The 14,514-nt window shown below is 39.4% G+C and overlaps 1 protein-coding gene across 1 annotated transcript in view; it reads right to left on the bottom strand.

Annotated features, from left to right (window-relative positions):
• The window catches only part of tnika (TRAF2 and NCK interacting kinase a), a 9,082-nt gene extending 2,906 nt beyond the window's left edge, over positions 1-6,176 (bottom strand). Inside the window, exons 1-10 of the mRNA XM_060888600.1 lie at positions 6,010-6,176; positions 5,615-5,680; positions 3,532-3,588; positions 3,179-3,304; positions 2,953-3,063; positions 1,620-1,710; positions 1,221-1,351; positions 532-586; positions 354-432; positions 40-200 (exon numbers count right to left, since the gene is read on the bottom strand). Coding sequence (XP_060744583.1) covers positions 40-200; positions 354-432; positions 532-586; positions 1,221-1,351; positions 1,620-1,710; positions 2,953-3,063; positions 3,179-3,304; positions 3,532-3,588; positions 5,615-5,680; positions 6,010-6,066 — 934 coding nt within the window. The 5' untranslated portion in view covers positions 6,067-6,176. The remainder of the gene's footprint in view (positions 1-39; positions 201-353; positions 433-531; positions 587-1,220; positions 1,352-1,619; positions 1,711-2,952; positions 3,064-3,178; positions 3,305-3,531; positions 3,589-5,614; positions 5,681-6,009) is intronic.
• Between the last annotated feature and the right edge of the window lie 8,338 nt (positions 6,177-14,514).

Here is a 14,514-nt window from a genome sequence, read left to right as displayed (position 1 = left end):
GTGTGTGTGTGTGAGTGTGTGTGAGTGTGTGTGTGTTACCGTTCTGTGTGAGTCTGTGTTCTATAATCTCATGACGGATGTGTCGGATATGTTTCTGGATGTTGGAAATGAACACATGATTCAGCAGCTCATTAGTGCTCAGACGTTTAGTTGGATCCTTCATCAGACAGGCCTTGATAAATGAATGAAAATGATCTGACCTGCAAACACACACACACACACACACACACACACACACACAGACACACAGATGATTAGACACAAACAAGTTGGAAGCAGTTCAGAATGTTCTGCGTATGTGTTTGTGAGTGAGTCTCCTGTCAGCTTTGGAGATGAAGGATAAAGAAACTTACCATTTGTTTGGATTTAGAGTCGGAGCATCATTCTGAATGATGGCGAGCAGCGCATGAAAGGGGCTCATCTTACACAGAGCTAAAGAATGACAGGAAGAACGAGTGTTAGAAAGGTGATGGAGGAAATAAAACACACACAAACAATATAACAATTCAGTTTAGTATCTGAGTCACTTACGTGGTTCACCTTCTGCCATCTCAATGGCTGTGATGCCCAGTGACCACACATCACTCTGTAACACACACACACACACACACACACACACACACAATTAACTTTTTAAAATTTTAACTTTAACTTAATTTTAATACTACATAAAAACAAGGACAGAGTGGAGAGTAAACAAGTTACAGGCAGAATAAGAGAAAACAAGAACAAAAGAAAGAAAATAGAAAGAAAGAATGAAAGAAAATAAAAAAAGTACATTCACATACACAGAAACACAAACCTCACCTGACAGACAGAGAGACAGACAGACAGGCAGGCAGGTACACAGACAGACAGACAGGCAGGTACACAGACAGACAGACAGGCAGGTACACAGACAGACAGACAGGCGGGTACACAGACAGACAGGCGGGTACACAGACAGACAGACAGGCAGGTACACAGACAGACAGACAGGCAGGTACACAGACAGACAGACAGGCAGGTACACAGACAGACAGACAGGCAGGTACACAGACAGACAGACAGGCAGGTACACAGACAGACAGACAGACAGGCAGGTACACAGACAGACAGACAGACAGACAGACAGGCAGGTACACAGACAGACAGACAGGCAGGTACACAGACAGACAGACAGGCAGGTACACAGACAGACAGACAGACAGACAGGCAGGTACACAGACAGACTTTCTCACCTTAAAGTCGTAGGAACCATCAGAGTTTTCTTTACAGTTGATGACCTCTGGTGCCATCCAATATGGAGTCCCAATAAATGTGTTATGCTTACTGAGGGTGTTCTCTGACTGCTTACTCACGCCAAAGTCCACTACACACACACACACACACACACACACACACACAGAATAAATATAAATACAGGGGAACTCATGGATCTTTACTAGAATTTTTGCTAAACACCAGTGTGGATACAGGGGGTATGTCCTAAGCATGATTAATAGCAGTGACACTTATTATGAGAATGTGTGTGAGTGTGTGAGTGTGTGAGTGTGTGTGTGAGTTGGGGCAAGGTAGAGCCTAAAGATGTCCAGATTCCGAGTGTTCAAAGGAAGGCCACTAGGGCGGCGCTCTCTTACCCAGTTTCACTTCAGCATTCTCAGTCAGCAGCACATTCTGCCCTTTAATGTCTCTGTGGATGATTTTGTATTTGTGAAGGTGAGTCAAACCCTGCAAAGGAAGTAGCACATTGAAAAAATGTCAACATTTAAAGTGGTGACTTCTATTTTCTAAAGAATGGAGTAAATAATGACTGTTTTGTGTAAAAATCTGCTCAGTGAACTGATCATAAAATGTCTCTTCTGTATAAATCAGCTGACAGCATTGTGGATGACCCCACACACCCCTCACACACACTCCTCACCCCACACACCCCTCACACACACTCTACACCCCACACACCCCTCACACACACTCTTCACCACACACCCCTCACACACACTCTACACCACACACCCCTCACACACACTCTTCACCCCACACACCCCTCACACACACTCTACACCCCACACACCCCTCACACACACTCTACACCCCATACACCCCTCACACACACTCTTCACCCCACACACCCCTCACACACACACTCTTCACCCCACACACCCCTCACACACACTCTACACCACACACCCCTCACACACACTCTTCACCCCACACACCCCTCACACACACTCTTCACCCCTCACACACACTCTACACCCCACACACCCCTCACACACACTCTACACCACACACCCCTCACACACACTCTTCACCCCACACACCCCTCACACACACTCTTCACCCCACACACCCCTCACACACACTCTTCACCCCTCACACACACTCTACACCCCACACACCCCTCACACACACTCTACACCACACACCCCTCACACACACTCTTCACCCCACACACCCCTCACACACACTCTTCACCCCACACACCCCTCACACACACTCTACACTCCACCCACCCCTCATACACACTCTACACCCCACACACCCCTCACACACACTCTACACTCTCCTGCCTTCTGGAAAAAGGTACCAAAGCATTCGGGCCTCACAACCAGACTGTGTAACAGTTTCCTCCCACAAGCCATTAGACTCCTTAATAACTGAACTGAACTGTACTGAGCACAACACACACACACATCACCTGTATGGACCGCACAGACCTACACCAAATACACACACTTCCAATATACATCCATCAAACTGTTTACATGCTGTTTTGCACACTTTTTGCTATTTGCACATTCTGTCTCACATTTCAGTTGATTGTTTGCTGTTTTGCACAAAACCCAGTTGCACTTTATGTATCTAGGACTAACTTACTAAGTTCCTAGCCCTGTACTGACATGTTCCAGTACCATGAGAATGTGTGTAAAGTGTAAATAACTTGAGCGGAATTTAAAATCGTCTGGATACCTTGAGGATTTCTGCGGTGATGAACGCTGTCCAGTCCTCGCTTAGATGCTTTTCTTTTGTGCTGTCAATCAGATCGGAGACAGAACCACCAGCACAGAACTCCATTACCAACTACACACACACACACACACACGTGAGTTCATAATCCTCGAGACTTTCACTTTGTACGGATTCAGCTATATATAGTTCAAATGACAATAAAACCTTCTTGACTTAACACACTCACCCACAGTTGGTCTCCTTGGGGAGGTGAGCCTTTCTTGATGAACGCTCCGTAATACTCTGCGATGTTGCGGTGGTGAGACTGAGTCTTCAGCAGGTTGATCTCAGACTTCAGATCCTCCTGATCCGCCTGAGTAAAATTCATCTATTTAATGATTCATCTTTATTGAGATGGACAGTAGACATCTGTGGAAATTTTATTTTCTATCCCTAATGGTGTTGTGTAGTGTGGCTATCGGTGTTAGCACTGCGTGTTAGCAGGGTTATGTGTTAGCACGGTGTGGCTACCAGCATTAGCGATGAAGAAACAAAAGGTTCAGGGTGAGAGGAGAAGATGGTGAGATGATGAACACTTACCACATTTACATTAATGACTTTGACAGCAGCAGGTTCTCCTGATTTAATATGTACAGCCTGTGGGAGCACACACACACACACACACACACACACACACACACACACACACACACACACACACACACAGGAAACACAGTGAGAAAAATATATTGCTATCGTATTAATGTGAGCACATTAATATAACCGATCCTCTGATGCTCCTGCAGTACCTCTACAGTTCAACTCCTCCAGCTCACACACACTAACACTTTATTTATTTAATACATCATATTAGTACAGAGATCTCATGTTAGCTACTTAACTATGTGTGTTTAGATATGTTTTATCTGATCTAGCTGATCTACCTATTTATGTGTTACTCCTACATACTCCAATAATGACTGTGTTTGGAATAAACAGTTTCACTATTAGCTGTTGAGGATCAAAACCCAACCCATAACTGATCAACAGGATGAGTAATCTTACAGGAAAAGGATTTACGGTGATAAATACAGCTGATTGTAAGCTTCTCAGTGCGTCTTGGGAACACACCAGATTGTGTAACCTTATTAATAACACGTGATCAGGGTTTAGTGGAATAATTATCATAGTTTTACTACATATTTTCTTTTGACATTACTAAGAGTTAGAGGATTAGACGAGCAGAGCGTCTTTATTTACTGTGATTGGAGAAGAGAAAAGAGGAGAAGAGTAGAGAAAAGAGGCGAAGAGAAGAGAGAAAAGAGGAGAAGAGAGGAGAGAAGAGAGGAGAAGAGAAGAGAGGAGAAGAGAAGAGAAGAAAAGAAAAGAAAAGAAAAGAAAAGAGAAGAGAAGAAAAGAGTAGGAGAGAAGAGAGGAGAAGAGAAGAGAGGAGAAGAGAAGAGAAGAGAAGAGAAGAGAAGAAAAGAAAAGAAAAGAGAAGAAAAGAGAAGAGAAGAGAAGAAAAGAAAAGAGTAGGAGAGAAGAGAGGAGAAGAGAAGAGAGGAGAAGAGAAGAGAAGAGAAGAGAAGAGAAGAGAAGAAAAGAAAAGAAAAGAGAAGAGAAGAGAAGAAAAGAGAAGAGAAGAGAAGAGAAGAGAAGAGAAGAGAAGAGAAGAGAAGAGAACATCACAGATGAGGAGTGCAGCAGTGAGAGTCATCATATAATATCCTACATGTAAACACAGCAAACACTGCAAAGGAATCACACCTTCTCACTGTGTGATGTGATCCAGCAGGACAGACAGGACAATGGTGTCAAAACTCTAATTAATCATCACATGAATCAAATGTAATCCCATGTTAATGATATCAGGGGTTTTCCCAAGCACTGACTCAAGAGCAAAAGAATTAGACCTGAGACAGTTCTCAGCACATACATGACAAATAATGTTATCAGAACCTCATAATGTACCTTCTTTTTATCATTATTATTATTATTATTATTATTATTATTATTATTATTATTATTATTATACACTGTCTGGTGTTTTAAACACGTTAGGCTTTAAAAATTGCAAAAAAATAAAATCTGTATTCTTAATTCTGGTAAAATTTTGCTTCATAATATGTAGGTTTTTTAAACTAGAGAATCAAACAATGTGCAAATGTGACTATAACTAAAAAGAACATGTTTAAAAAAAGAACACAAAACAGTATATATATATATATATACAAATAGGAACAGAGCAAATGTTCTAGAAACCAAAGCGTTTCTCGTAGACATGAACAGACTCGTCATATCATTTCTCTGGACACAAAGCAGTATTACTAGACAAACCGATCCTCTGCCTGCCTGCCTGATCTCTTCATCTCTCTGTCTTCACCTTTGTGTGCCAATGATATCAGATTCTAAGGAAAGTAAATAAAATCTCATGACATGTCTGTTTTTGCCTTTTAAACTTCTGCCAAAACCTCAAAAGACTGAATAACTCACTGTATAAAGATAAACTTAATATTAATAAAAAACTAATAAATTTGTGCCCTATGAGTGAAATTATGTTCAAATAACAATTCAATAAATCTGAAGAGTTTGATGGATTATGCCCTTAAAATAAATCTGTGTATAGTAGAGAATGTAAGGTTTTGCATGTGGTGTAAAAAGTAAGAGAATATCAGTCTGTTACCTTATACACTTGCCCGAATGAACCTCCTCCAACCCTCTTCTGCAGACAGAAGAGCTTCTCGGGGTCCTGAAGGGAGAAGATCAGGTCAAACAATACACACAGATAAAACACACACCTGCTGATACACACACTGTAATACACACATTTTATTACAACAAACAATAAATAAACAATCGCCTTAAATATATATATATATATATATATATATATATATATATATATATATATATATATATATAATCACACTTAAATATAATGAAAATGCCATAAATTATATCTTTAACTAATAAGAGCTGTGACTGAATATCATCATAACAAGCAAACAAACAAACAAACAAACAAACAAATAAATAAATAAATAGATTAATAAATGAATCACTAAAGTAAGAGCTCACCGTTGAAGAACAGAAGTTGATTTTGTTCAGAGATGATACTGGAGATTTGTTTGCCATTTTCACACCAAAATAGTATTTCCAAGTTCAATGAATAAATAAATACATACATAAATTCTCCTCGCAGTAAGATCCTTTCGCTTTGTTTCGTTTCAGTGCGGATCATAAACTGAAGCAGAAGCACAGAGAGAGAGAGAGATTTATAGCAGCAGCACTGAGACACATGACGAAGGCAAAACAGGAGGTGTGACGTTTAAACACAAGCTGTTTAATCCCCAAGGCATTTACAGAAATTTACTGAACTACAACCTTGATTTTCCTAGAAAAACATCATACAATAATATACGGGTAATAACAGACAGACATTTGTTTTAAAGTGTTATTTAGTATGTAATTATGCATTTATATTAGCTCTTTTTAATTTTCATGGCTTGTTGTTAAAAATCTAAATCACATTAATAACATGTATTCTGTATTATACAGTGATAACAGATCTTATTTTACAGTTCATTTAACCTTCACTTCTAAATTCTATTCAAATTCAACATTTTATTTTTCCACATACAGTACTCTACATTACTATACACAGAATTCAATTCAATTTTATTATTGAATTTATCTTATAGTGAGCAGTCCCCAAGTGATGAGACAAAAGTGGGACATCAGGCAGGTCCAGAGAGAAGAAGTTGTATAAGAATGAGGTCTGACATATTGAAATACTTTCTATTTTTAATCACTGTATAATTATTCCTTAAAGATTATAAGAATAGTTTTAGCTGTATTTGGAATTCCAAATGAACTTCACAAGCACAACATGAAGAAAAGCTAAAAGGTAAAAGGGTTCAGTATGTGATAGAATAAAATGTTCAGATCACAACGTTTAACCTGTTTAGGACTTCTGATATGCAATTTCATTTCACTTTTATTTCCACTAGAAACAATCTGTTCCTCAAACATATAATCTAATATTACTGGTATTTCTGTTGAACACACAAGCTTCACTTCACTGGAACTGCTTCTTCCTACCTACACACACACATACACAGACACATACACACATCTCTTTTAATCTCAAACCTACTGTAACACACAAACGCACATTCCTCTTTTAATCTGAAACCAAACACACACATGCACACACACACACACACACTTTTGTCAAAAGCATTCATAAAAGTAATACTGGAAGATGTTTTAGTAGAAATTAATTATCTATGTGTATGAGACTTTAGGGACACAGATAGATAGATAGATAGATAGATAGATAGATAGATAGATAGATAGATAGATAGATAGATAGATAGATAGATAGATAGATAGATAACACAGAGAGAAGGAGGAGGGGATTCTTCCTGCAGGCCAATTGTGGATTTTTATATAAAGGACAGGAGAGGTTTATAATGTTTATGATTGTGTGTGTTTATACATTGTGTATGTGACAAACTCAAAGATAAAGTAATAAAGTGGAAAGCTATCACTATTGTGTCTTAAACAGAGAGGGTGTACATGTTTCCTGAAGGAGAAATGGACCATAACATAAATGTACCATGAAAAAAGTCAAGAATCAAAACCAGTCATTATCATATGCTTCATCCAGCAGTTGAGGTAAACATGGGACAAAGATATCCATCTCACTGTCTTTGACTCAGGCCTGGACCTGTTAGTGCAGCACCACAACAGTCTCATAAACTTATTTCACAACGCACACAGTCACAAAAACCTTTTCTTAGTGTTTTAACCAAAAACAGATTCTGTGTCTCTTCACCCCAAGTCACCTCACATTCACCTTCAGTCACCTCACAGTCACCTCACAGTCACCCCAAGTCACCTCACAGTCACCTCACAGTCACCTCAATTACCTCACAATTACTTTATAGTCACTCACAGTCACCTCGCAGTCACCTTCAGTCAACTCACAGTCACCTTCAGTCACCTCACAGTCACCTTCAGTCACCTCACAGTCACTTCATAGTCACCTCACAGTCACCTTCAGTCACCTCACAGTCACTTCATAGTCACCTCACAGTCACCTTCAGTCACCTCACAGTCACTTCATAGTCACCTCACAGTCACCTTCAGTCACCTCACAGTCACCTCACAGTCACCTTCAGTCACCTCACAGTCACCTTCAGTCACTTCACAGTCACCTTCAGTCACCTCACAGTCACCTTCAGTCACCTTCAGTCAATTCACAGTCACCTTCAGTGACTTCATAGTCACCTCACAGTCACTTCATAGTCACCTCACAGTCACCTTCAGTCACCTCACAGTCACCTTCAGTCACCTCACAGTCGCCTCGCAATCACCTTCAGTCACCTTCAGTCAATTCACAGTCACCTCACAGTCACCTTCAGTCACCTCACAGTCACCTTCAGTCACCTCACAGTCACCTTCAGTCACCTCACAGTCACCTTCAGTCACTCACAGTCACCTCGCAGTCACTTTCAGTCACCTTACAGTCACTTTCAGTCACCTCACAGTCACCTTCAGTCACCTCACAGACACCCCAAGTCACCTCACAGTCACCTCACAGTCACCTCAATTACCTCACAATTACTTTATAGTCACTCACAGTCACCTCACAGTCACCTTCAGTCACCTCACAGTCACCTTCAGTCAACTCACAGTCACCTTCAGTCACCTCACAGTCACCTTCAGTCACCTCACAGTCACCTTCAGTCACCTCACAGTCACCTCACAGTCACCTTCAGTCACCTCACAGTCACTTCATAGTCACCTCACAGTCACCTTCAGTCACCTCACAGTCACCTCACAGTCACCTTCAGTCAACTCACAGTCACCTTCAGTCACCTCACAGTCACCTCACAGTCACTTCATAGTCACCTCACAGTCACCTTCTGTCACCTCACAGTCACCTTCAGTCACCTCACAGTCACCTTCAATCACCTCACAGTCACCTCACAGTCACCTTCAGTCACCTCACAGTCACCTTCAGTCACCTCACAGTCACTTCATATTCACCTCACAGTCACCTTGTCACCTCACAGTCACCTTCAGTCACCTCACAGTCACCTTCAGTCACCTCACAGTCACCCCAAGTCACCTTCAGTCACCTCACAGTCACCCCAAGTCACCTCACAGTCACCTTCAGTCACCTCACAGTCACCTTCAGTCACCTCACAGTCACCTTCAGTCACCTCGCAGTCACTTCATAGTCACCTCACAGTCACCTTCAGTCAATTCACAGTCACCTTCAGTCACCTCACAGTCACCTTCAGTCACCTCACAGTCACTTCATAGTCACCCCAAAGTCACCTCATAGTCACCTTCAGTCGCCTCACAGTCACCTCACAGTCACCTCACAGTCACCTCAATGTCACCTCACAGTCACCTCACAGTCACCTAAATGTTACCTCACAGTCACCCCAAAGTCACCTCACAGTCACCTCACAGTATTAAATCATGTTTTGATTACCCAGTCAAATATAAATTAATTTAATAAATTAATAAATGTTTTAATATAAATTAAAACATTTATTTAATGTTTTTTATGGATTTGTTTTTTAAATTCTGTCTCTCTGTGTTAAAAAAAAAACCTGCCACAAAAAGAAAGGCCTGTTCATTTCATTGTGAAAGATTAAACTTACAAAATTAGCAGGGGATCAAATAATTATTTCCCCCACCGTAATAAACACCAGTCATTTCATCTGAGCCAGTATTGCGACATTCTCCATCCATCTCCCTTCACATCTCACTGTAGAACAGAACATGCTCTGGCCCGTAGCTCAATAAATCCAGTCATCATTATTTTCTGTGTGATTTTGTCATTGTTTTTATTGTGACAGCATTACAGTGTCCATGCCAGTCAGGACTCGCTGCTTTAACCATTATTTCCAGTATGATGGTGTTCACTGGTCTGATGGAAATTAGACTTTTTATCATCAGTATGAACAAATGAATGATTTTTTGCTGCAGGCCTGATAAATAAATAGTTAAAAAAACAACTTTAGACAGAAATGAAAGCAGCAATAAGTTTGAGATCAAAACACTGATGCTGGCCTACAAAGCAAAAAATGGACCAGCTCCCTCTTACCTCAAAGCCCTCATCACTCCTCACACTGCACCCCACACCCTCCGATCTACCAGCACTGCTCGACTGGTTCCACCATCTCTCAGGGTAAGAGGCAAGTATACTACAAGACTCTTCTCTGTTCTGGCACCAAGGTGGTGGAACGAACTTCCCCTAGAGGTCCGGACAGCTGAGTCACTAAATATTTTCAAGCGGCGGTTGAAGACCTACTTATTCAGGAAACACTTCAACTAGAACTTCTTTCCTTATCTTTTGCATTTAAAAACAAAAACAAAAAAAAAAGCCTTTGACACTTTTTCATTGTAACTCTGAACAAATGTTTTAAACTCATGGTATCTTAAGTATGTAACTTAGTGAACCAGCATTAATGTATTCAATGCTAGAGATTTAAGCACTTATGTACGTCGCTCTGGATAAGAGTCTGTCACATGCTGTAAATGTAAATGTAGATCACTGTTTACTTTGAGGATAGAAACATTTGTGTGAAAAAATATTAGCATATACGTTTTTTTTTTGGTAACTTTTCTATGAATATATATTGCCCCAGTAGGCTATAGGCAGAAACAGAAATATCGATGAAACACTACAAATCCTTAAAGCCCTGAGTGTCTACAGAACTGTGCAAAAGGTTTAATGAAATGTTTTCAAAAATAGAAATGTTAATATTTTATATTTATCAATGAACAAAATGAAAAGTAAATGAACAGAAGAGAAATGCAAATCACATCAATATTTGGTGTCACAGAGCAATATCAGGCAAAGAGCTGGTGATGTTATTTGCCTCAGATCCTTCAGTCTCTTTATGTAATCCAGACAAACTGGATGGAGTTCAAATAAAATCAAATTTTGTAACGTACACATACATACAGGGTGCGACATGCAGTGAAGTCGTGTTATACTTTATTCTTCATATGTAGTCTTACTCTGGATAAAAGTTTCCTCAGAATTCAAAAGGGAAAAAAAAGTTGTTCAACTCACAATGGCAGGTTTAGTGAGAAATTTTTAAAAGTGAAGGTGTGTTCAGTTCCTTTTACATGCTGTGACACGCAGTTACATAATTTACCTCTGCTCCTCTATCTATCTATATATCTATCTATCTATCTATTCAAATTAAAATTTATTTGTATAGCACTTTTTTTCACAAAGCAGCTTTACAGAACATAAACATAGAACAAAAGGTTATTATAAAGAATAATATAAAGATTAATATAATACAAAATTCAAGATTAATATTAGATATATTTAAATGTGTTTGTATTTATCCCCAATGAACAAGTCTGAGGTGACTCAGGTGACTGTGGGGAGGAAAAACTCCCTTAGATGGTAAAGGAAGAAACCTTGAGAGGAACCAGACTCAAAGGGGAACCTCATCCTCATCTGGGTGACACTGGGGGTGTGATTATAAATATACAGTCTGATAAATGTTGTGTTGATGAGGAGGTTGTTGTCCTCAAAGACCACATAGAGTTACATCTCCTCTTTAGTATAGCATAGTCTAACTGGAGCTGGTAGATCTCTAGATGTCTCAGGATCCTCACTTTCACTGTTGAGCTAGTAGTAACAGTACATCCCTCTAAATGGAAGGTAAAGTGTGAGAGCTTCTGTGTACTGGTTTTTGGATCTTTTCCTTTTAACATCCAATCATTTGTCTCTATAATGCACTCAGTTAATTTGGACAGTTTACAGTAGCTATTTCATCTGGTTTTGATGAGATATATAACTGTGTATCATCAGTATAACAGTTGAAACTAATCCCATGTCTTCTAATAATGTTCCCTAACGGAAGCATGTGTATCGAGAAAACACCAATGTGCTAGTGAATATAGCACCTACGCTGTTAGTCATTACATCTAGATGGTTTGTGTTTAAACATTTGTTCAGAGTTACAATGAAAAAGTGTCAAAGGTTTTTTTTTTGTTTTTGTTTTTAAATGCAAAAGATAAGGAAAGAAGTGCTAGTTGAAGTGTTTCCTGAATAAGTAGGTCTTCAACCGCCGCTTGAAAATATCCAGTGACTCATCTGTCCGGACCTCTAGGGGAAGTTCATTCCACCACCTTGGTGCCAGTACAGAGAAGAGTCTTGTAGTATACTTGCCTCTTACCCTGAGAGATGGTGGAACCAGTCGAGCAGTGCTGGTAGATCAGAGGGTGCGGGGTGCAGTGCGAGGAGTTAAGAGGTAAGAGGTAAGTGCGAGGAGTTTGAGGTAAGAGGGAGCTGGTCCATTTTTGGCTTTGTAGGCCAGCATCGGTGTTTTGAATCTGATGCGTGCAGCTACCGGAAGCCAGTGGAGGGATCGCAGCAGCGGGGTGGTATACGAGAACTTTGGCAGGTTGAAAACAAGCCGGGCAGCTGCATTTTGGATCATTTGCAGAGGACGGATTGCGTTCATAGGTAGACCTGCCAGCAGTGCATTGCAGTAATCCAGTCTAGAAATGACAAGAGAGTTCCTGACAAGTTCTACAGGCAGAGATGGGGGACTCGAGTCATATGACTTGACTCGAGTCGGACTTAAGTCGCAAATTTGAGACTTGAGACTTGCTTGACAAATATTAAAAAAAGACTCGACTTGACTTTGACTTGACATTCATGACTTGAGACTTGACTCGGACTTGAAATAAACGACTCGAAATAACTTGTTTTTTGTTTTTGTTTTATCTTTTTTGTCTATTTTGTTTTTAAATCTGTTTTTAAACGCACGCAAGATCGTAATCTAACCACGTGACGCAGCAGGCATGCAGAGGGAGCGCGCGCACTAACTAATAAACCTTAACAGTCGTGACGAAACATGGAAGGCGCTACACCAAAAATAATTAAGTTATTATAATACCGGGAGTTTGTGCAAGATGAGAAGAGAAGAACAGCAGAATGCGACCACATCACTCACAATTGAGTGACAAAGTTCTATTAAATTAAATTTTTTGCAAGCGCAATGTAGTGTAAATGTTTGGTCACTGTTTATGTGGAAATGTCAGCTGTTATACAATAACACTTATAATTGGTCTTCAGTGTTAGGGTTTGTGTGTAAAGTGTATGATCGTTTATGGGGATGTACATAATATTTTATATATAAAAAACATAAATATAAAAATAAAAAACTTCAGAGTTGCAAGCATGGCCATATTCTTGTCTCGCATGCACACACACACACACACACACGCACACACATTCAATTTAAAGAGACAGTTCACCCAAAAATAAAAAAATTCTTTCAGAATTTTCTCACCCTCAGGATGTTACAAACCTGTATAAATTTCTTTGTTTAGATGAACACGGAGGAAGATATTTTAAGGAATGTTTATAACTAAACCCTTCATGAGCCCCATTCACTTCTATAGTATTCTTTTTCCCCACTATAGAAGTGAATGGGGCTCATAAATGGTTTGGTTACAAACAGTCCTCAAAATATCTACATGTGTGTTCATCAAAACAAAGACATTTATACAGGTTTGTAACATCATGAGGATGAGAAAAAGATGACAGAATTTTCATTTTTAGGTGAACTATCCCTTTAATTAATAAATTACACTCACTCCAATAATCTCTCTCTCTCTCTCTCTCTCTCTCTCTCTCTCTCTCTCTCTCTCTCTCCAATCTTTTTATTGAATCTTGTGGGATTCAATAATTTACGTTTTTTGGTTGACGTGATTGATTGTTGTTGTTATTCTGTTGTTAAAAAGGAAGGATCTAATGTAAGGATGTGTTCACGTCCCATTAAAAGGTGAATGTCTGTTCAAAAAATGCCATTTGGTTGCATAGAAACCATTTTTTTATACATACTTTTCCATGGTCTTCTGAGATGTTTGAGGCATATTGAAACTTTTTATGCTTTTCTGTTGGCCTTATTTCAGTTACATTTACATCTTATTCTTTGTAGTTTTGATTTTTATTCATTTTTAGATTTTTATTGTATTTACAACTCACCTGTATGTGGACACCTTTTAAAAATAAATGCATATAATCATTTTTGTTGCAAATAAAACTCTCATAGTCCATAAATACTGTAGATTTAACTTTGTTTAATATATACATTTAGTTAAATCATCAAACGTATGTATGACTTGCCAGTGACTTGCTTGACTCAAGCTACGACTTGACTTGACTTGCTTGACATAAAGTAGTGACTTGACTTGACTTGACTTGACTCTCACAAAAAATGACTCGGACTTGCTTGAGACTTGAAGGTTAAGACTTGAGACTTACTTGTGACTTGCACATGTGTGACTTACTCCCACCTCTGTCTACAGGTAGTGTGTACAGTATGAGGTAATGGTCTGTGATGTCATCACTTTGTTATGATATCTATATCAGTGAAATCTATTCCGTGTGATATTATTTAGTCTAGCGTATGATTAAGACAATGTGTTGCTCTAGTGATGTTTAGTTTAAGCCCAAATGTGTTTAGTAAGTCCATAAATGTGAGTCCTAAAGCATCGTTTGTGTCGTCAACGTGAATGTTA

Source organism: Tachysurus vachellii, chromosome 15, assembly GCF_030014155.1.
Source record: "Tachysurus vachellii isolate PV-2020 chromosome 15, HZAU_Pvac_v1, whole genome shotgun sequence".
Taxonomy (NCBI): Eukaryota; Metazoa; Chordata; class Actinopteri; order Siluriformes; family Bagridae; genus Tachysurus; species Tachysurus vachellii.
The sequence above is the reverse complement of the archived record's forward strand: the minus strand, read 5'-3'. Positions and strand labels throughout refer to the sequence as shown.